At 67.2% G+C, this 20,223-nt stretch overlaps 4 protein-coding genes across 4 annotated transcripts in view; 1 reads left to right on the forward strand and 3 right to left on the reverse strand.

The window, feature by feature from the left end:
* Positions 1-1,838, forward strand: part of CHLRE_11g468377v5 (uncharacterized protein) — a 4,366-nt gene extending 2,528 nt beyond the window's left edge. The window contains exons 5-6 of the mRNA XM_043067575.1: positions 308-450; positions 956-1,838. Of these exons, the coding sequence (XP_042919580.1) occupies positions 308-450; positions 956-1,042 (230 nt within the window). The 3' untranslated portion in view covers positions 1,043-1,838. The remainder of the gene's footprint in view (positions 1-307; positions 451-955) is intronic.
* Positions 1,839-2,286: 448 nt separating this feature from the next.
* On the reverse strand, positions 2,287-9,812 carry CHLRE_11g468380v5 (uncharacterized protein). Its single transcript, XM_043067576.1, has 5 exons — positions 6,394-9,812; positions 5,644-5,946; positions 5,293-5,394; positions 4,121-4,987; positions 2,287-3,713 (listed from the first exon to the last, which is right to left on the reverse strand). Exons 1-5 carry the CDS (start codon positions 9,778-9,780, stop codon positions 3,363-3,365), a joined length of 5,010 nt encoding a protein of 1,669 aa, XP_042919581.1. The 5' UTR covers positions 9,781-9,812; the 3' UTR covers positions 2,287-3,362.
* A 54-nt stretch (positions 9,813-9,866) lies between these two features.
* On the reverse strand, positions 9,867-17,812 carry CHLRE_11g468383v5 (uncharacterized protein). The gene is made up of 10 exons (XM_043067577.1): positions 17,536-17,812; positions 16,864-16,885; positions 16,466-16,537; positions 16,030-16,114; positions 15,633-15,741; positions 15,046-15,127; positions 14,536-14,609; positions 13,514-14,021; positions 12,858-13,221; positions 9,867-12,506 (listed from the first exon to the last, which is right to left on the reverse strand). Exons 1-10 carry the CDS (start codon positions 17,755-17,757, stop codon positions 11,285-11,287), a joined length of 2,760 nt encoding a protein of 919 aa, XP_042919582.1. The 5' UTR covers positions 17,758-17,812; the 3' UTR covers positions 9,867-11,284.
* Positions 17,813-18,937: 1,125 nt separating this feature from the next.
* Positions 18,938-20,223, reverse strand: part of CHLRE_11g468400v5 (uncharacterized protein) — a 5,465-nt gene continuing 4,179 nt past the window's right edge. Inside the window, exon 11 of the mRNA XM_043067578.1 lies at positions 18,938-20,002. Within this exon, the coding sequence (XP_042919583.1) occupies positions 19,829-20,002 (174 nt within the window). The 3' untranslated portion in view covers positions 18,938-19,828. The remainder of the gene's footprint in view (positions 20,003-20,223) is intronic.

The raw sequence follows: 20,223 nt of genomic DNA on the forward strand, positions 1-20,223 counted from the left end.
GGGAGGGGGAGGGGGAGGGGAGGGGAGGGGAGGGGAGGGGGAGGGCTGAGGGGAGGGGAGGGGAGGGGCGGATTGTACATACGCCTCCACGCATGCACGCACGCACGTGCTCAGGCCGCGAATCCCACCCAGTGCACCATCCGTATCACTCACCGACCTCCCCACTAACCACTCACGGTCCGCTCCTCCGCATTCCGCTCGTACGCAAACTCCGCTTTTCCGCATTCCGCTCTTACGCAAATTCAGCTCTTCCGCATTCCGCTGAACCCGCGGCTGCACTCTTTGCTCCCCGCACACACGCACGCAGGCCACGAGTCCTGGGTGCTCAGTGTGGCTGCGCACCCCGGCGGCGCCGCCTTCGCCAGCGGCGGCAGCGACGCGCGCGTCAAGGTGTGGGACATGGCCACGCGCACCTGCACCCAGACCATGGCGGCCGACCACACAGACCAGGTGCGGCGGTGGGGGCCGTGTTGGCGGCGCGGGCCGTGGGGCAGCGCGGCTTCGCGGCGGTGGGGGCCGTGCGGCCGCGGGCAGCGATGGATGTGGAGGGCTGGGAGGGACGTCGGGCTCGCTGGCACGGTGGCGGAGATCTAGGGGCTATGAGGACTTGAGGACTTTTGCGGCGGTGGGGATTTAGAGACTGTAAGACTTGAGCGCTTGTTGTGGTTTGCGTTGTGGTCAGACGTGACACAGGGGTCAAACAGCGCAAAGTGCGCAATTGTGAGTGTGTGTGTCAATCACTGTCACTGCAGATCAGGGCCTTGCTCCCGATCCGCTCTCCTACCCCTCCCCCTGCTTCGCCCGCTGCTCCCTGTCCTTGCTCCTTCCTGCCCCTGCCTCCTACCTCCTCCTGCCTCCTCCTCCCTGCCCCTGCCTCCTACCTCCTCCCTCCTCCCTCCTCCCACCCCTGCCTGCTCCCACCCCTCCCTCCCTCCTCCCTCCTCACCCCCTCCAGGTGTGGGGTGTGGCCTTCAGCAGCACCGGCTCCCACCTGGCCTCCGTGGGCGACGACAAGCGCCTGGTGGTGTACGCCGTGGCGTAGAGGGGAGAACGAGGGGGGGGGAGAAGTGAGGGAAACGGGGGGAGAGGGTGTGCGTGTGTGTATGCATATGTGTGTGTATGTGAGGTGTGGCGGCGGGCTTGGAGGAGGATGGCGGCGCGGCGGGCGGGGGGGGAGGCAGTGGTTGGAGCAGAGGGGAGGAGGAAAGGAGAAAGGGTAAACAGTACGATAGGAGAAGTGCAAACTGAATGAAAGGCGCCTGGCAGCATTTGCGGCCGGGTGCGGCGCAGCCGTTACACGCACATGCATGGCAGCTTGATGTGGGCTGCTGCTGTGTGTCGGTGTTGTTTCCAGGCGTGGCTGGCTGTTGGTGGGAGGCGGGATGCGACCTCGCGGGGCTAGGCGGGGTTGGGAGAGCGGGAGAGCGGGCGGTGGACGCAACGAGCAAGCCAAAGCCGGAGGGTCGGGCGGAGCAGGGTGCGGCGGAGCAGGGCTCCCGACGCGGGCTACCAGTAACAAACGACGGCCGCAGCGGCAGAGGCCGGTGCAAATGTGCAATCAGCCCTTTGATGTTGTTGTTGGCTGGCGGGATAGATGCCAGATTTGCAAGTGGACACGGCTGCTGACGGTGTTGTATTTGTGTTGCTGTCGGATTGGCGGTGTTGATGGGGTGTCGAGCACGTCTCTCCATCATCTCTGGAAGAGCATCCAGCGCTGGGACGGCTGCCTCGCCTCGGTCCGGGTCTCCGGGTCTGCGATGGGACAGTTGTAAGGCAGGTTGGTGAAGTCCCGTAGGGTGCAGCCGATTCCCAAACCCCAGCAGATGGCAAACAATTTGCAACGGCAGGGCAGGAGTGCGCGGCTGGTCGAACGCCGGGTCTCCGGGTCTGGGAGGTCCTCGGCGCGGCGGTGTGTGAAGGATATAGCAGGGCTGGTTGCCAGCAGGCCCCAGACTGAAGGAGGTTAGGAGGGGCTGCGCTGTGGCCTGTGGGCTGCGCAGCAAGCCGCCGCAGCACGTAGCGTCACCAGAAGGGTCCCTATGGGATGGGGGTCGTCGGGACCAGTTGGGGCCAATTGGTTCGGCTAATCGGCTTGCTGCGAGCTTGCCGCGGTGGCGATTGGGAGTGCGATGCCACACGAATTCAATGCGGTGCCGGCGTGCCGCCAGTGCAGTGCTTGGTGTCGCGCACATTCGCGTTCGCGTTTCGAAAGCACTTCGCTAATAGTGCAGCGCGATGTCGCGGGCCAGACCTGGGGGCAGACTCCGCTGGACTCCGGGCAGTGCCTGTTAACGCAGTGGTGAATTCAGCGGGTGACGCGGTCCTGCGGGTGACTTCCGCCGTCATTCGACTAACCTATTGGACCAACGGGCAGCCAGCCCACCAGACCACCAGACCGCCAGCCGTGGTCCGCCTAAACTCTGCAGGCCACACCAGCTTCCGCACCAGCCCTGCTGCGGTCCTGCCAGGCTGCCTCCAGCTCCACATCTGCCAGCTTGCTACACACTACCTCTGGGCATACGTTGCAGTGCTGCACACTACGGGACCCTGCCCCTTGCTTACCCTGTCCTATCGCATATTTAAGACCTCAACAAATTGCCTGATAATGAGGCATCTAGCAGCCTAGCACCTGTCCAAGCACCTGCTCTGAGCTGTTTTACTGTCAATTCCATTGCAAGGAGCGTCCGGATCGTGGAAGCGCGTACCCACACAGCCCCGCAACTGAGACGGTCCGCGAGACAGACAGCACACGCATTTGCAAGCCCACACCAATACCACACCGCTCTTCACCCGAACAAAAAAATAAGCGGCTTTTAAAGCGCTACAAACAACGAAGTTCTGGCGCCAAAAGCAAAGGCCCAAACATTTGCGCACACGCACACACACACAACATCGCTTACACGGTCATTGCGTTCCCTGCCCTATTACCCGACACAGACGCCGTGCCGCCACATGCACGGCACACACCTGCGGACCTGCCTATGGACTAAAAGAGTGTCGACCCTCCCTCCTCCTGTGTGCGTGTGCGTGTGTGTTTGTCAGACTGCACGGCAGTGAACCAACCCAAACCGACAGCCGCACTCCAGCGCTGCCTCCACCGCAGCCGGGAACACGACACATGCCGTACGGCGGCACGCGCAACCGTACGTACCACGCGCCTGCACAACAAGCACGCACGCCTTGTGGGCAGGCGAGGGGCACTGGGGCACAACCAACCCTGCCTGGCGACCACCCGCCGGTCTGCCTGCCTGCCGGCCCCACCGCAACGGACCGAAGCCCGCACAAGCCCTTACCTCCGCACCCGCACCCCCACCCGCACCGGCCCACCAAGCCGCCCAGCCTGTCTAGCGTGAGCTAGCTGCCTAGCTGCCTAGCTGGCGCAGCGCCACAACCGACACCGGCACCAGCGGCACCTCAACCACCACGGGCGGCGACGGCGGCGGCGGCACCGGCCGCGCCAGCGCCGCCAGTACCGCCGGCAGTTGGCGAATCCCGCCGCCGCCGCCACCGCCACCGCCGCCGCCGCTCTTGGCGGCGGGCTGCGACACGACCATCACCACTTGGCCCGGCTCGGCAAAGCCGCCGCCGCCGCCGCCGCCAGCGCCGCCGCCGCCAATGCCGTTGGCGGTTGAGGCGGCGGCGGCGGCGGTGAGGGCTTGTACCAGGTGGAGCACCACGGCCGCCGCCGCCTCTGCGGAGCAGTGCAGCTCGTCCTGTGTGTGTGTGTGTGGGAAGTGTGTGTTTGTGGGAAAGGTGTGTGGGGGAAGGTGTGTTTGTGGGAAAGGTGTGTAAGGGAAGGTGAGAAAGGCAGGTGAGGAAGGAGTGGGGAGGTGAGGTGCGTGACGGCAAAGAACAATTGGAGCAGCCGTGTGAGTCGCAGTGAGAGGGGGGTAGCTGGCGGCGCAGGGGCGGTTCTGAGGATGCTGCGGTTGGGCGAAGTCCTGGGCGGCTGGGGACCGACACGGGGCACGCAGCCATTCACACCGCCGCTCCCATGCCTCTCGCGTTGCGCACACCAACACACAATGGCCTTGCAGCGGCGTTCTGGTGTTGTTATAGCACATCCATCCTCATCTCCGTCTCGGCGCCTCGGTTCCGACCTCACCCTCCCACATCTCACCTGGTCGCCTTTCGCAAGCGCCGCCCGCACCGCCGCCCGCACCGCCTCCGCCGCCTCCATCGCCGCCGCCACCGCGCCCGCCTCCGCCGCCGTTACCGTCGCCGCCGTCACTGCCGCCGCCGCCACCGACGCAGGCGACTGCAACGGGTATTGCGGGCGTACCTCCCGCAGCGTCAGACCCGGCGCCGTCACCCACACGGCCGTGCTGACGCCATCACTGGCGGCGCCGCCGGAGGCGAGTGCGGACGCCGACGGTGACGGCGGAGGCGGCTGCGCGGCAGACTCCGGAGCTGCAGCCGGCACAAGAGCTGGCAGGCCGTCAAACGCCGAGCCAGCATCGCCGTCAGCACCGCCGCCGCCGCCATCCGTGGCGGCGGCAGCGGCGGCGGCGGCGCGCAACCCTGCCGCCAGCTGCTGCGCCGCCTCCGCCGGCGCCTCCACAGGCAGGCTGACCCACTCTACAGCCGCCGTCGCCGCCGCCGCCGCCGCCGCCGCGACGGTATCCCCCGGCGCCGCCAGCCGCAGCTGCAGGCGGCTGCTGGCGGCGCAAACCTGTAACGCCAGCGTCAGCGCCGCCGCCACCGCGTCCCGGACGTACGGCAGCGCAGTTGCCGCCGCCGCCGCCGCCGCCGAAGGCTGCACTGCAGGCGGCGGCGCCGCCAGCAGGCTCGCCGCCAGCGGCGCCGCCAGTTGCTCCACGACGCGGCGGAAGGAGGCGGCGCAAAGGTGGGCGTGCGGGGCGGCGGCGCCCACCAGGGAGGGTACGGCGCCGGCGGCGGTGGCGGCGGAGTAGCAGGGGGTGCTGCAGGCGGCCGCCACTGCCGCCCAGTTGGCGGCGGCGGTGCGGCGGGAGGCGCTCCATAGGGCCTGAGGGGGCGAGGGGGCGAGGGCGGGGGGGGGGTGCAAAGATAGTGGCACAGGGTGCACGGAAGTCGAAGACTGCAAACGAAGTCGTTACCAAATGAGCAGCCGTCCGTCCGGGCGAGGGGGGGAGGCGCAGTGATGGGGCCACAGGACAGAAGGAGAGCACGTGTGTGCACGGCGTGCCTTTCCCGCTTGTTCGCCTTGAACCCCTGAATCCCTGTTGCACGCTACGCACGAAACCCTTTCAACCCCCACCTGCACCCGCACAAACACACCCGCATCCGCACCCACGCACCCGCACCCCGCACCTGCTGTCCCGGGCTGGCGGGCGGCAGCGGCGCCTCCCGGCCCAGGCCCAGCTCCGCCGAGGGCCCCATCAGCAGCGCCAGAGGGCAGGGCCAGGCGCGGGCCTGTGTGTGTGGAGGGGGCCGTGGAGGTGGCGGGGAGGGGAGGGGTTACAATCATGATTGATTAAGGGAAGGGGAGAGGAGTGGTGGCAGGCAGGGGAGGGGAGAGAGGGCCAGAGCGCGGGAACGAGGTGAGGTGAGAGGAGGTCAGTGAAGGGAGGCCGGCCTCCGCCACCCCCCCGCCACCCTTGCCGCCAACCCAAATTACCCAACCCCCGCCAACCCACCACCAACCCACGCACGCTAACCCACCTGGAACCAGCGCATGAGGGCATCCCCCAGGAAGCGGCACCGCAGCCGCGGCTCGCCGCCACACACCGCCGCGTACACCCGCCGCCGAGCCGACTGCGGCGGAGACTGGGAAGACTCAGAAGGCGGCGGCGGCGGCGGATTTAAAGCCAGGGCTGAGGGCGTGTGTGACGGCGGCGCTGGTGCGGGTGTGGGTGCGGGTGCAGGTGTGGGTGTGGGCGCGGGTGTGGGTGCAGGTGTGGGAGTGGGAGTGGGGCCGAGCAGCAGCAGCGATCCACCATGCGAGCCGTCCAACTCCACCAGGGCCTGTGGAACGGGGGATGAAAGAAGGGCAAGAGGGGTGTTGATGTGCGGTAGTTCGGAGAGGGGTGTGCGCAGGCGCAGGAGGCAGGAGAGGGACGGGTCAGCAGCTGCGTCCTGGGCACCTGTGGGCGCATATGGGCACCGCCCCCGCAATGCAAGTTCCGGAGCCCACACAGAGCGCGGCAGAGCGCGCAGCAGCCCCGCCTATCGTGTGCTACACGGGCCCGGCAGCGCCCCTCGCACGCCCCTCTTGCCTGGCGCCCCTGCCCGGCTCCCGCCCATCGGTACGCGCACCGCCCCTACGCCTGCTGCCTACTTCGCTGCACACTTCTGTACCATCTTGGCATCCCCCCTCGCCCCTGACGGTTTCCTTACGGGCTTGGTTCAGAGTTTACCCCTCGCCGCTACCTGGCTCCCCCACCTCGCCTCCCCCCCGCCCCCACACCCTACCTGGCAGCACCGCGACAGGGCCGCCGCGAACGCCGCCACCTGGCCCCGCAGCTCCGACACGTCCAGGTCCGGCTCCGCAGCCAGCCGCTGATGCGGGTGTGGGAGAGGAGTGGCGGCGGCGGCGGAGGAGGGTGGCGGCGGCGGCGGCGGCGCATAGGCGGCCGCGAAGGGCGCCGTTGGCAGTGGCAATGGAGATGGCGGTGGCAGTGGAGGTGGTGGTTGTGGCTGCAGGTGCGGCGACGTGACGGCTGAAGGTGTTTGCAAGGGCGCTTGCTGTTGCTGTTGGTACGGGTATTGCTGTTGTGGGTGCGGGTGTTGGTATGGGTGTTGGTGGTGCTGTTGGTGTTGGGCAGCTGCCATGAATGCCGCTGGGCTCAGGTGCGGGGGAGGCACAGGCGCCGCGCCACAGGCCGCCGTTCCCGCCACCGCCGTTCCGGCCACCGCCGCCGCCGCCGCCGCTGCTGCTGGCGTGTGCAGCGGTGGCGCCGCAAAGCCGCCGCTGCCTGCAGCCATGTACTGCGACTGCTGCTGCTGCTTCAGCATCTGCGCATGCTGGGGCGGCGGCGAGAACAACTGTTGCGGCGGTGGCGGCGGCGAGAAAAACTGCTGCTGCTCCTGCTCCTGCGGCGCGGGCGGCGGCGGCGACAGGGCCGGCGGCGGCGACAGCGGTGTTCTCTGGCGTCTGATGGAGGCGGTTGGCGACTCCGCCGCCATATCCGCCTCCACAGCCGCCACCGCAGCCACGGCAGCGGCGGCGCCAGCAGCCGCCTGCCTCGCCGACGCCCGCCGCGGCTGCCCGCCACTACTTCCACCACCACCACCACCTCCTCCTCCCGCCGCTGCTGCTGCCGCTGCCGCCGCCGCCGCCGCCCCCGACTTGCTTGGCGAGCCGCCGCCGCCGAAACCGCCGCCGCTGCCGCCACCTCCACGCGGCGACGCCGCCACGCTGCCGCTGCCTCGCTCGTAGGTGCCGTGCCTGTAGTGCCAGTCGTAGCAGCGCTTGCACACCACCACTCCAGGTAGTCCGCCCTGGTGCCGCCGCCAGCCCGACTGTGTGCTAGTACTGCCGCACGCCGCGCAGCGGCGGCCCGCCATCGAGCCGCCGGGGGCTGCGGCGGCGCCGCCGCCGCCGGGGGTTGCGGCGCCGCCGCCGTCGGCCTCCATCGCCGCAGCGCCGTCGCCGGTAGAGCCGGCGGCGGCGGCAGCCGCCGCCGCCGCCGCCGTCGTGCCGCGGCCACGGCCGGTAGGCGTCACTCGCGGCTGCCGCGCCGCCGGCTTGGCGGCGGACTGGCCCGCTGCCTGCTTACGCTGCCCCCCCGCGCCGCCGCCGCCGCCACCGCCGCCGCCGCCGCCGCCGCCACGGCTGGCGCCTGGCGGCGCAAACTCCTCATCATCGTCGCCGTCGTCGCCGTCCGCTGCATCGCCGTTTTCCTCCTCGTCGTGATCCGAGTCGTTGTTGTCGGCGGCGGCGGCGGCGCGAAGCATCGCCGCCACGCCCGCCGCCGCCGACCGGCGGCTCGGGGTGGACCGTGACGAGGGAGGCGGCAGCGCCGCCGGCGGCGATTGCGGCTGTGGCTGTTGCGGTTGCGGATGTTGCGGTTGCTTCTGTTTGAGGGGCGAGAACTCCTGGGACTCGCGCTCCGACGCGGTCTGGAATTGCGCCTCGTCATCCGACCCAGCGGCCGCCGCCGCCGCCGCCGCCGCCGCCGCCCCTGCCGCAGCTGCCGTGCCAGGCCAAGGACCGGCGCTGCTGCCGCCGCCGCCGCCGCCGCCAGCCCCGGCTTCGGCCTCATCCGGCGGCGCCTCGCCCTTCACTGCCGCCGCCTGCAGCCCCCCATCACCTGCGCCTCCATCGGCCGCTGCCGCTGCTGCCGCCCCTGGCTCCGCCGCTGCCGCCGCCGCTGCCGCCGGATACGACCCATGCCGCCTGTGGTAGTCCTCACACCTCTCACACACCAACGGCGCACACCCGTCCTCACCCTCCTGCCGCGCAGCGGCAGTTCCGCCGCCGCCACCGCCGCCGGCGGCTCGTTGCTTGACCCAGCGGCGGGACTCGGTGCAGCCGCACTCGGCGCAACGCACGCCGCCGTGCTCCTCCGCGCGCGCCAGCAGGGCGGAGCGGCGGGCCATGGCCGCCGCCGCGGCGCCGCCCAGCGCGTGGTGTGGGTGCCCGTGGTGGCCTTGGTGGCCTTGGTGGCCTTGGTGGCCTTGGTGGCCTTGGCCGAGAGGCGGCTGCGGCGGCGGCTGCGGCGGCGGCGGCGGCGGGGCCTGAGCGTGTGGGTGGGCGGGGCCATGATGGCCGAGGCCTCGGTGTGCGGGGCGCCGGCGGGCGCCCTCGGCGTCGGCGTCCAGATCCGCACCCGCCGCCGCCGCCCCCGCATCTGCGCCCGCGTCTGCTCGGGATTCCTCTCCGTCCGGCTCCGGACCCACTGGTGCCGCCGCCGAGTTCGCCGGCGCCGCCGCGTCGGCGGTGCCCTCTTCCTCAGTGATGGTGGAGAGCCCCGCTGCCGCTGCCGCCGCCGCTGCTGTTGCTGTTGCCGAGCCTGCGGCAACTCGCCCCGCCTGCGCAGCGCCGCCGCCGCCGCCGCCGATGTCCTCCGACCCAGATGCCGAGGTGCGGCCGCGGCCGCGACTGGCGCGGCCTCGCCCGCTGGCGGCGGCGCCGGCCGCCGCCGCCCCGTCTTGTGACGAGCGGCGGCGAGCAAAGGTCTTGACGTCGCCCGGGCCGTGCTGCGACTCTGCCACAGCGCCCTCGCCGCCACCGGCGCCACCGCCAGCAGGGTCGTCTGCGTCTTCGTTTAGGCGCCCACGTTTTTTGCAGCTGGCGCCACCTCGAGTGCCGCCGCCGCCGCCGCCACCGCCGCCATCAGCACCACTTCCGCCGCTGCCTTGGTCCGGCGGCGGCGACGTGTCGGCCTTACGCTTCACGCCGCGCTTGCCACCGCCGCTGGCCGCGGCGGCGGTGCCGCCGCCGCCTCCGCCGCCGCCGCCCGCAGCGACGCTTTCCTCCTCCTCGTCGCCGCCGCCGCCGGCGACGGCGTCGCCGCCGCCAGTGCCGCCAGTGCCGCCGGCTGTGCCTGGCGACGAGGCCGGCTTGTAGTGATCGTTCTTCAGGTAGAAGCGATAGCAGCCATCACAGGTGTACTCGCCGTCTATGTGTTTGTGTCGGTACCATTTGCCCTTGTAGTTTCGGAGGCACTCGGGGCACTTGCGAGTGGTGCCCGGCGGCGGCGCCCGACTGCTGCCGCTGCCGCCGCCGGTTCGAGGCGGCGAGGGCGAGGTGCTGCCGCTAGGGCCGGCTCCGCCGTCGCCGGCGGAGGGGGAGCCCGGCTCAGCCGAGTGAAGACGGCCGGTGCCCTTTTTGGAGCCGCCTCCGGCTTCGGCCATTAGGCTGAGGTGCCGGGATGTCGAGATGGTCGATGGTCGGGGTCCTGGGCGCCCAGTCTTAGACACGGCGCACGCAGGGCGTGCCGGTACGTGGCTGTTCACAATCTCGCTGCCCCGCCGCGTTGGTAAGGTTGCTCGGTGAAAGCGTCGTGGTCCATGCAACTGGGCGTTGCAGCTAGGCTGCACGAGCTCGGCCGCTGTGCACCAGGCTTGGGGAGGCTAGCATGCCCAGCGCCTGCAGCGAAGGCGCAGGCCCGAGTCGTGCCCAGGACTGGCCCCGCGACAAGTATGCGCTGATGTGATTTCCACAAGGTGTCCCGGGCCCGGCGCCGCGGAGAGGCTCGACGAGAGACAATTGCTCCGCTCCAGGGTCGGAACTTTGTGTTGCCCGATAGCCCTCCTTAACCCTGACGGCGGGCCGTAATGCAGTCTTTGGGCATGTCGGTACCCAGAAGCTCACGGGAAACGGCCTACGCTATGTGTCCAAGCCTCGCAGCCTGCCCTCCGCAGAACTGCCCGCGGATAAAGTCGCACCTATGCGAAATTCATGTAGTCATGTTGACGTTTCTAGTGATGCGCAAGGACGCTCCTCAGAACAAGCAACGAGCAGCGAAATCAATTGGGAACACGCATCTTCACGTTTGAGTAATTGCAATTTAACACAACGTATAAGTACTCCAATAATGTTTAATTTCGACAACGTGACGCAACTTTAGACGCAACTTCACCGAAAATCGTTGGACTGCCTAATCTTCATCGCACTATTTCGCAGCTGTGGCGACGCTTGAGTTGTAGCCCCATACGAACTGGACAACAACACAACCAATCTCCACATAATTCAGCAACACAACCAAACTCCAATCAACCTAACGAAAAACTTGCGTGCAGCAGCTGCCCCTCAACCGTTCCAGTGCCCACACGACCCACACGTGAGGCGCGCCAGGCAGTCCGTGCTTGGCCCAAGCTTTCAGAGCTCCGGCCGTCGAAAACAGCACGTGCCAACAGCCATGCCTTTATGATGCCGTGCCTTGTGTGGCCCCACCGTTCCTTTGCATACGTGCTCACTCGCAGCGCCTGAACACCCCCGACCGTACGCATGACCGCCGACTGCAACCACAGCGTTCCAGTACTGCTGGCTGTCCTGGATATGCCATGTAGCCCTGGCTTCGCCATGGGGCCTGGGCTTGCCATGGGCTTGGCCTGGGAAAGCCTCGGCCCGCTCCCGCTCCTTCTGCTTCTGCTGTTGCTGCCGATGCTTCTACAGCTCCTGCCATTGCCGCTGCAATTGCCGCAGCTCCTGCTCCTGCACATCTGAAACCGCCGACGGAGTGCCAGCCAGACCTGCCTGCCCAGGCACACGAGACGCTCTCTGTAGCTCTGATGCAGTTAAGAAACTTGTTCTGCAACCGTGGCGACCGCCACTCGACAAACGGAGACGTCCGTCGTACCGTACGAAGCCGGCAAGGAGCTGCTGCACCCTGATGGTCCAAGATCCGGATCCAGGTTACGTGGAACCACTAGTCAGGAGATGCTCGAAGTCATGGATTGAGACCAGCCACCCGTTGCCGCCGTCGCCGCCGCCGTCCTCCCTGGATCCAGAACCGGCCGCCGCTGCATCCACTTCCATCGGCGCCGCGCCACCGCCGCCGCCGCCGCCAGTGACAGTAGCCGCCACGCAGCCGTCTGCGGCGACGGCCGCGCCCGCCGGAAGCGGTAGCCCCAACCCCGTCAGCCCATGCCGGGCCCACGGCCCCACGGCGCCTCCCGGCAGCTGTACGAACAGCACACGGCCGGGGAGGTACGGCAGCAGACCCGCCGCCGCCGCCACCGCCGCCCGGAGGTGGCGCCGCCGCACGGCTGGCGGCGGCTCCGCCGCCGCCACCGAGGCTGCTGCCGCTGCTGCTGCTGCTGCTGCCACTGTGCTCCCGGCCTCCTCCATCGCGGTTGCGCCGCCGCCCGCCTGCGTCGCAGCCGCCCCAGGCGCCGCCGCGGCCGTCGTATCCGCCGCATCTGACTCCACCTCCGCCCGCGCCGCCGCCAGCGCCGCGCGCGCCGCCGCCACGTTGGCCGCCGCCGCCGCCACGCGCTGCTCCGCCGCCGCCACGCCGCTGGCCTTGCTGGCCGCCGCCGCCTCCAGCTGCACCGCCGCCAGCTTCGCCTCCGCCTCCAGCAAACCATGGTGCACCGTAGCATGGCAGCGCAGCGCGGGCATGCTCGTGCCCATCACCGGGTACGACAACATGAGGTACGACAGCGCAGCACGCGCCTCACGGCCGCGCGACACGATCGCCGCCAGGCGTGTGATGCGGCGCTGCAGCGCCGCCGCCTCCGACGCGCCGCCGCCGCCACCTCCGGCCGCGGCGGCGGCGGCGGTGGCGCTCTCCCGCCCTTCGGGCACCGGCATCAGCAGCAGCTGCATCATGCGCTCCGCGACGTCGTCGCCGTCTGGCGGCGCGCCGCCGCCGCCGCCGCCGCCGCCGCCGCTGCGACTGCCCGGCGGGCGGGGGAGCGCCCGCTCGGCGGCGCGCGCCGCCACCTTGGCGGCGCGCGCGGTGGCGGCGGGCAGCACGCCGGGCGGCAGCCCCTCTGCCGCCAGCACCTGGAGAGCGCTGAAGCGCCGCGCCGGAATCGCCTTCACTGGTGGCGTGCGGGGCGGCTGCTGGCCGCCGCCGCTGAGGATGTGGAAAGACTCTTCCCAGGGCACGTGAGCCAGATGCCGAACGAGCCTGCGGTGGAGGGGCCGTGGTGGCGCCATGAGCAAAAATCGCCACAAGGATACGGTAGCGCACAAGAGTCATGAATAACAGCATGTTTTTACTTTTCATTACTTTGCTTTACTTTACTTTTGACTGCTGTAGGAAACGCAAACGCAGCATGCAATGCGAGGTGGTGTAGGCGGTCGCTAGGTGTGCAGGCGTGGTGGCTCCGGCTCTGCATGTATCTAGTCACAATCACCCTGCCACAAGCCGCAAAACTGCAACCCCCATTTTTGTTACTTTACTCTATAGAGCTTTCAATTCATCCCCAACTTGTGACCCCGCACGCCCGTGGAACGCGAAGCCCTCATGCGCCCGCACCTGCTCAGCTGCTGCCGCGCCGCCAGCAACCGCATCTCGCAGGCCGTGGGCCCGGTCACAGCCGGCCGCCGATCAAGCAGAACAGCCGCGTCATCCACACCGCCGCCCTCCGCTCCGGAGCCTTCGCCGGCGCCGCTGCTGGCGCCGCCGCTGCTACTGTGGGTGCCGCCACTGGCGGCGGCCCCACTCCTGGGAGCAACTACCTCCATAACAGCCGCCGCCTCTGCGGCTATGCTGGGGACTTGCCCGCCAGCACTGAATCCGGCGCCGCCGCCGGCGCCGCGCCCCGGGGCGCGCTGCCGCCGCCGGTGCTGCCGCCGCCAGGGCAGGGAGGAGGAGGTGCAGGTCCAGGCAGGCACGGCGCCTGGCACGGGGGGTGGAGAGGCAGAGGGAGCAAGCGCGATCCAAGTTAAACCGTATGCTGCAGGGTCAAACGTTGCTGGACAACTTTGCGAAACGACAATGCACAGAGGCGGAGCTGTGATAATGACAGAGATTATTGAGTCGCGTCATTTGACGCGGTGGAGAGCGGGGGCCCTCAATCCATTCAAAACCTTAGGCATCTTGCCACTCTGCCGAAGAGAGCGGTAGAGACGAGCGGCGCCAACAGCGCAGTCGCCAAACATGCCCCAACCCAAACTCATTAACGCACTCACCGCCGCCGCCGCGCACTTGCAGGCGTTGCTGCTGCAGCCGCCGAACGTCAAACACCTCGGCTCGCGGCAGGGGCACGCCCGCCGCCGCCGCCTCCCCCGCCGCCGGCGCCAGCGGCTCCGCCTCCTCTGCATCTTCCTCCTCATCCTCATCCTCCTCCTCATCCTCTTCCTCTGAATCCGAATTCACCTCCTCCGCCACCTCCGCCACCTCCTCCTCCACCTCGGCCTCCGCCTCCTCCGCAGCGCCACCAGGCTCCGCCGCTGCTGCTGCCGCCGCTGGCAGAACACCCGGATGATGCCGCTCGGCCACTGCCGCATCCGTGGCGGCGGCGGCGGCGTCAGGCATAGCTATGTCCGCGGCCGCGGCCTCTGGCGCCGCCACCGCCACCGCTGCTGCGGCAGTGGCAGCGGCGGAAGGCTCCGCGGCGGCTCGTGTGGCCAGTGACGCTGGCGACAGGCCGCGTGTGTTGTGCCACGTCAGCCCCAGGCCCGCCGTCAGGCGAGACACCTGCGCGGCGGGTTGTTTGTTTGAAGAGCACAAGGAAAACAAAGCGCAAGACAGCGTATGCGATACATGTGTGTGTGTGTGTGTGTGTGTGTGTGTGTGTGTGTGTGTGTGCGTGGACGTGTCGGCGGGTGAGAAGGACAGCAAGTGACACGCACGCGCAGCCGGCGGCGGCAGCTGCTTTTCACGCACACCGCCCGCGCCGCGCCCCGTTCGCAGCTACATCTGCTACTCCTCCGCTGCAACCAGAACCTCCTCTCCGCCGCCGCCGCCGCAACAGCACACCCGAAACGCGGCTGGGTAGCAGGTGTGGCGGTTTGGGCCGTGTGGCGGCGGTTTGCGCGGTGTGCTCGTGCGATGGCAGCGGCTAAGTTGCTGAGGACAAACAGTGGTGCAGGAGGGGTGGCGAAGGTTCCCCACCGCCTCCACACACGAACACGAACATGCACGCACACACACGCGCAGGCATGTGTAAGCATCTGCGGCGTTTGGGCATGGACACACAACACAGACGCACCTTCTGCAACTCCGACAGCGGCGCCGGGCGGCCGTGTGCCGCTACAGCCCGTACGGCAATGTAGTACCTGGCATCTGGCGGCACACGTGCAGCACAATCACACGTGCAGTACATCACACGTGCAGTACAAGCAGACACTTCAGCCAGTTCATGTCCGTCCGCGAGGCTAGGTCCAAGGAGAAGACTTGGGAAGACGGGCATGGATCGACACACATGCGTGCATGTACACGTGAGCGCCCAAGTACGTGCGGCGCATTCCGCAACTGACCGCAAGCCCAACGCTTTTTGCCGGATATTTGTGTGCGCGATTCGAGGGCGCCGCAGGTCGACGCAGCTTACGTCACGGCCCCAATCCCTTGCTATTGTGTCTCTCCGACACGACGGCGACATGCCGCTACTCAGACAGTATGTCAGGCGCCCCCGCCGCCAGCCCCGCCAGCCCCCGCTGCCACCGCCCGCCGCTGCCGCTCCATCTGACACGCCGCAAGACTCACGACTGTCACGACTCACCCTCCCATTGCTTCTGCGCGCGGCCGTGCATGCGCACCATGAGGTAGCGGCACAGCGGCGCACACGGCGACAGCGCAAACACCTGCGGGAGCGAGGGCGTGTGAGGGCGTGTCAGGGCGGCAGGGGGGACGTGGGAGATCTGGCGCCCAAACACACGGGTGAGTTTGGGTTCGAGGCCCCCGCGTGCAAGACCATCCCCTGAGTATAGAAATGTGTGTGAGAGGGAGCGTGCGACATACAAGAAAGTTCGAGCGCCTCGCAGCTGAACCCAACGGCCCGACACCCAAAACCCAAAACCAACACCAAACGCAACAGCGCTCTCCCACCCTGTCCCGCGCCCCCTGCCGCGCCCACCCTGCCGCACCCACCCACACGGCCTCTCTCCCACCCTGCCGCACCCACCCTGCCGCACCCCCCCCCACACACACACACGGCCTCTAACCCATCCTGTTGGACCCGCCCTTCCGCGCCCCCCCCCCACACACACAGCCGCGCCCCCCACCACACACACACACACGTTTCGTTTTGTTGTTTTTTTCTAACACACACACACACACACGGCCGCACCTCCACACACACGGGCGCACCTGCTGGCCGTCGGTTAGGCGCACGGGGTAGACTGGGGAGGCGGGGTAGAGCTGAGTGGGGGTGGGGCCGGTGAGGAAGGACACGTAGCGGGGCGGGTACATGGGGTCTCTGAGGGGGCAGGCGAGGGAGGGAGGACGGGGGCGAAGGTGGAGGAGGGTGTTTCGTTCTCAGGCTTGCGCTGTGGGTACGAATGGAAAGGGATGAGCAGGCATGAGGAGGAGGACCCCACGCCCCACCGTACCACGTCATAGAACAGCATGCCCTTGCCGCCTCATCCTTGTCGGCACGGCCGACAAGCCATTTAGCACTGCACTTCCTTATTCCTGCCTCTTGAGCCGCCCGCCCACCACCCCCTCAAACCCCCTGTCCCCCCGCCCGCCCCCCCCCCCCGCTTACCCGTGCTGGTACATGGCCCGGTACACGCCCAGGCTAACGTACGACACCCGTACAGCCAGCGGCGCCTGCAGCCGGTACAGCAGCGCTGTACGGCGGTGCGGTATGGTACGGTACGGTGTGGTGATGAGGGTGGCGGTGGCGGTGGTGGCGGTGGTGGTGGTGGTGGTGGTGGTCGTGAATGGTGTGAAGGTTTGGGCGCGTAAGGCCAAGGGGCGAATGAGGAGAGGGGGGGGGGGAGGTCATTCCCGTAAACCAGGAAAACCAGGACCCAGGGGGGATTGCCAAACCATGCCGTCATGTGGGGTCGATCAAAGTACAGGATGCCATGACAGGGCCAATGGGGCACTACGACGAAAGCACACGGGTGGCGATAAACCCAGAAAGTCCCGTCCCATCCGCCTGCTACTATTAAATAAACCACAACTACGGTGCTCACACTCTCCGGGCGCAGTGGTTCGGGCGCCGGTGCTAGACCAGAAGCTGTCTGTGCCCACTTCCAGCGTGTTCTCTGTGTGGGCATGTGTGGGCGTGGGGTTACAATCATGTTTTGCTTAGGAAGTGGTGGACGGGGAGGAAGGTCTCCGTCTCCGTAAAAACATGTGTTGGGTGCACACCGGCGGGACCGCTGGCGGCCACCAGCCACGCCGCCCCCCCCTTCCCGCCCCCCGCACACACACACGCACCACACACACACAGACACACACACACACACACACACACACACACACACACACACACACACACACACACATACACACACAGGCTTTGCTGCATCGCATACACTGACTTTGCGCTATGTTTTCCTTGTGCTCTTTAACACACACTGGCGCCCACCTATGCCCTGATGGTCGTTGTCCTGCATGTGGGGAGGGGGCGTGAAGAGGGAGGGGGAGTGAAGTGGGAGGGGGAGTGAAGAGGGAGGGGGAGCGAAGAGGGAGGGGGAGTGAAGAGGGAGGGGGGGTGAAGAGGGAGGGGTAGTGAAGAGGGAGGGGGACTGAAGAGGGAGGGGGACGAGGCGGGGGATCGGTCGGTCGGGCAGACGGAGGCAAAGGGGGGGTGGCAGCGAGCGGGTTGGGCGGGCAAGCGCTGATGGTGCGGTCGGGGTGGTTGGCTCTGGAAATCTTGACGGAGGGGTGTTGGGGAGTGCCGCTGGCACGAATCCGGCACATCCACGTGCCCACACGTGCTTTGCCTACACGCGGTTCGGCTCTGCCACAACACTACCGAAACAGGCTTTGGGCGGGTACTGGCGATAGAACCTGCCCCTGCGGATCAACGCTCTAGCCCCTGCTACGCCATATCCCCAAGCCCGTAGCCGCCGTCCTTGCCTGATATCCATAACGCGGATTCGGGGAACAAATTCCCTCCATCCCCTTCCCATTCCCGCCGAAGGTGGTTGGGGTGCTGGACCGGGGGCCGAGCCCTAGTGCCTCCCCTGGGGCCCACTTCTAGACGCACCGGTTGCGAAACAGGCCCGGCTGCCCGCCAGCGTAAACTCTGACCTACCGTCGTTGAAGCCATCACCGCATCCATCTCTAGGTGCTCCGCGTCCTTCGCGCTCTGAAGCCAATTCCATCCCACGCCATAGTACAGCAAGTCGAGCGAATGAGCAAGCTCTGCGTTCTCGTCGACGAAGGACATCTCGGGCACAGTCCTGGCTATCACATTTCTCGTGTGCGCTCGCATCAGCAACTGCTGGTTCGGCGCGACGAAGTTGCGCCACTCCATTCTTGCGCGTTCAGCCTTACAAACTGCGTAATGCAAATATTCCCTACAGCATTATTGGTATCAGCGCGCCGTTACGAATAGAGCTGGAGACACGCTTGGTGCGGCGTAAAACCCTTGCTGGCTGATGGTGCTGGCTGCCCAGGCATGAAGAGCGGGATGCAGAGGCTCCAAGCACGGCCTCCTTGGGGCGGGCACGGCAGTAACACGGCACAATAGCCTGCTGCCTTGAGCGTTTACCCGTCAGGCGCTGGCCCCTCACCCGCGTTGGTGAGCGCGCTGACGTACGACTGTGTACGGCGGTGCGCGACTATGCGCAAGCGGCCAGGCCCAGGCGGCGTCCAACAGCGGCACACAGCCTGCGTGTGGGCTGCCGCGGCCTGAGGGCCGGTGACTGCAGCACTGCGGGCTACATGTTGGGGGTTAACCCACGGGACTAGCCCGTAGCCGTCTCATGACGAACGGAGTACGAGAGGTTCAGGAGCAAACCCAAGGAGCGCTGGGCTGGCATGCCGGCACGACGGTTATGGATGCGAGGTTACAACTGAAGGGACAACCCGCCCCTTATGCTGTTACGCTACGAAGGGCCGAAGCCTCGAAGGTCATCTGGACGAGCTTGCGGTCGGCAGACTTTCAGAGGCAGGGGGGCTGCGGGTTTGCCCGCTCGAGGGGTGTGACGAGGCGGGAACCGGCATGCCGCATGCGCTGCGGCTTTGTTGCTTGCCAAGGTTCGAGGAGGTGGGGGAGGTGCGTGCCAGCCAGTGCCAGCGTGTGCGTGCCTGCGAGAGCCTCAACCCAGCGGTGCCAATGCGCAGAGCTCAACGTGCACGACGCGTCTCTGTACCAGCATTAACTGCCGGCACGGGCCGCAGTGCCGGTAACGCCCGAACGCCCCGGCCCCGGCCACTGTGTGGTTTGACCAAACGGCCCCGCAGCCCCACACAGCCGCACCCATCCATTCATCAAAGCTCCAGCAAGGCTGGGTGCCAGGCCGTTTCACTCTTATGCTGTTTGCCATGTGCTGGACGCAGTCCGCCTGCCTTCCATGCATGCCGCCCGGGCCCTTCGTCGCCCCCGCGCCCGTTGCGTGTGCCCGCCAGGCGCCACCACGCCACTACAGCCCAACGGCACAGGCTCTGAATGCTTCACACACCAGGGGAGTGAGGAGAGGAAGGCCCTTGCCTTTGACAGCATGACTTTACATACAGGCTGCACGGGCTGCCCACCTGCGTTGTTCCGCAAATCAGCGCATATGCGCACTCTCGCTACGAAGTGCTTTCGCGGCATTGCAACGCAAAACGTCACTCTACTCAGTCTACTGCATTGGTGTACTGTCACCCGTCAAGAATAACACTCGCATGCTGCCACAACTCCCGCAATGCAATAGTACACAGCGCATGTGCACACAGCAGAAACCACGGCAACACAGTCATAATCAACAGTCAAAGCTGGTCAAAGGGAATGCCCCTTCTTAGGCACGCGCACTGCTGCAGATTTCTTCGGAGGATGAAAGAAGAAAATCCGAATTGTGCAGGTAGGTGTGTGAGCTAGGAATGCCAGTCAAACACTGATTTGCTGATGCCTATGCCTACATGTGCACACAGTTTAGGCCCCCCCAACAAACTAGCCAATGACAGCCGTGCTTACAGTCACTTCCGTGACTGTATAGCGTATACGGCACCTGCCACTCAAGCATCAGCTTCACATCGTCATTGCACGCTGCACTGTACTCAACCCACCATCCCCGCAACCCTCGCGTTGTACTTCAATTCATCACGCGCGAGTCTGTGCAAAAAGCAAAGGTAAACGTGTGTGTGCGTGTGTGTGTGCCCGTCTCAACCAACCTCCTCAAACGCCCTCCCACCACACGCTTTCCCATGCCGACACACCTGCCCAGCTGGGTCCCCGCTCATCAAACACCTCTCACCGCGCACGCCACACCGCCCTGTGGCCGTGTACACCTGCACTCTGCGCCCCACACCAGCCCCGCCCCAAACACGTGCCAAAACCCAAACAACAACCCGCCATGCATGCAGGGCGCAACAAGCCCATGCGCCCGCTCGCGCCCATCCGCTCACTTGCCCGAACCTGAGGCCGCCGCGCCCTGTGGGTGCGGGCTGGCTGGCCCCAGCGGCACCAGGTCTGGGTAGTCGGCCTCCATCTGCGGGATGGTGAGGTAGTCGGACTCGGAGCGCGGCGTCCACAGCAGCTCCACGGCCATGATGCGGTCGGAGGACAGGCCCGTCACCTGCAGGTGGTGGTGGGTTGGTTTGGGGTGTTGGTTGGTTTGGGGCGGGGCTGGTGTGGGGCGCAGAGTGCAGGTGTACACGGCCACAGGGCGGTGTGGCGTGCGCGGTGAGAGGTGTTTGATGAGCGGGGACCCAGCTGGGCAGGTGTGTCGGCATGGGAAAGCGTGTGGTGGGAGGGCGTTTGAGGAGGTTGGTTGAGACGGGCACACACACACGCACA

This window comes from Chlamydomonas reinhardtii, chromosome 11, assembly GCF_000002595.2.
Source record: "Chlamydomonas reinhardtii strain CC-503 cw92 mt+ chromosome 11, whole genome shotgun sequence".
NCBI lineage: Eukaryota > Viridiplantae > Chlorophyta > Chlorophyceae > Chlamydomonadales > Chlamydomonadaceae > Chlamydomonas > Chlamydomonas reinhardtii.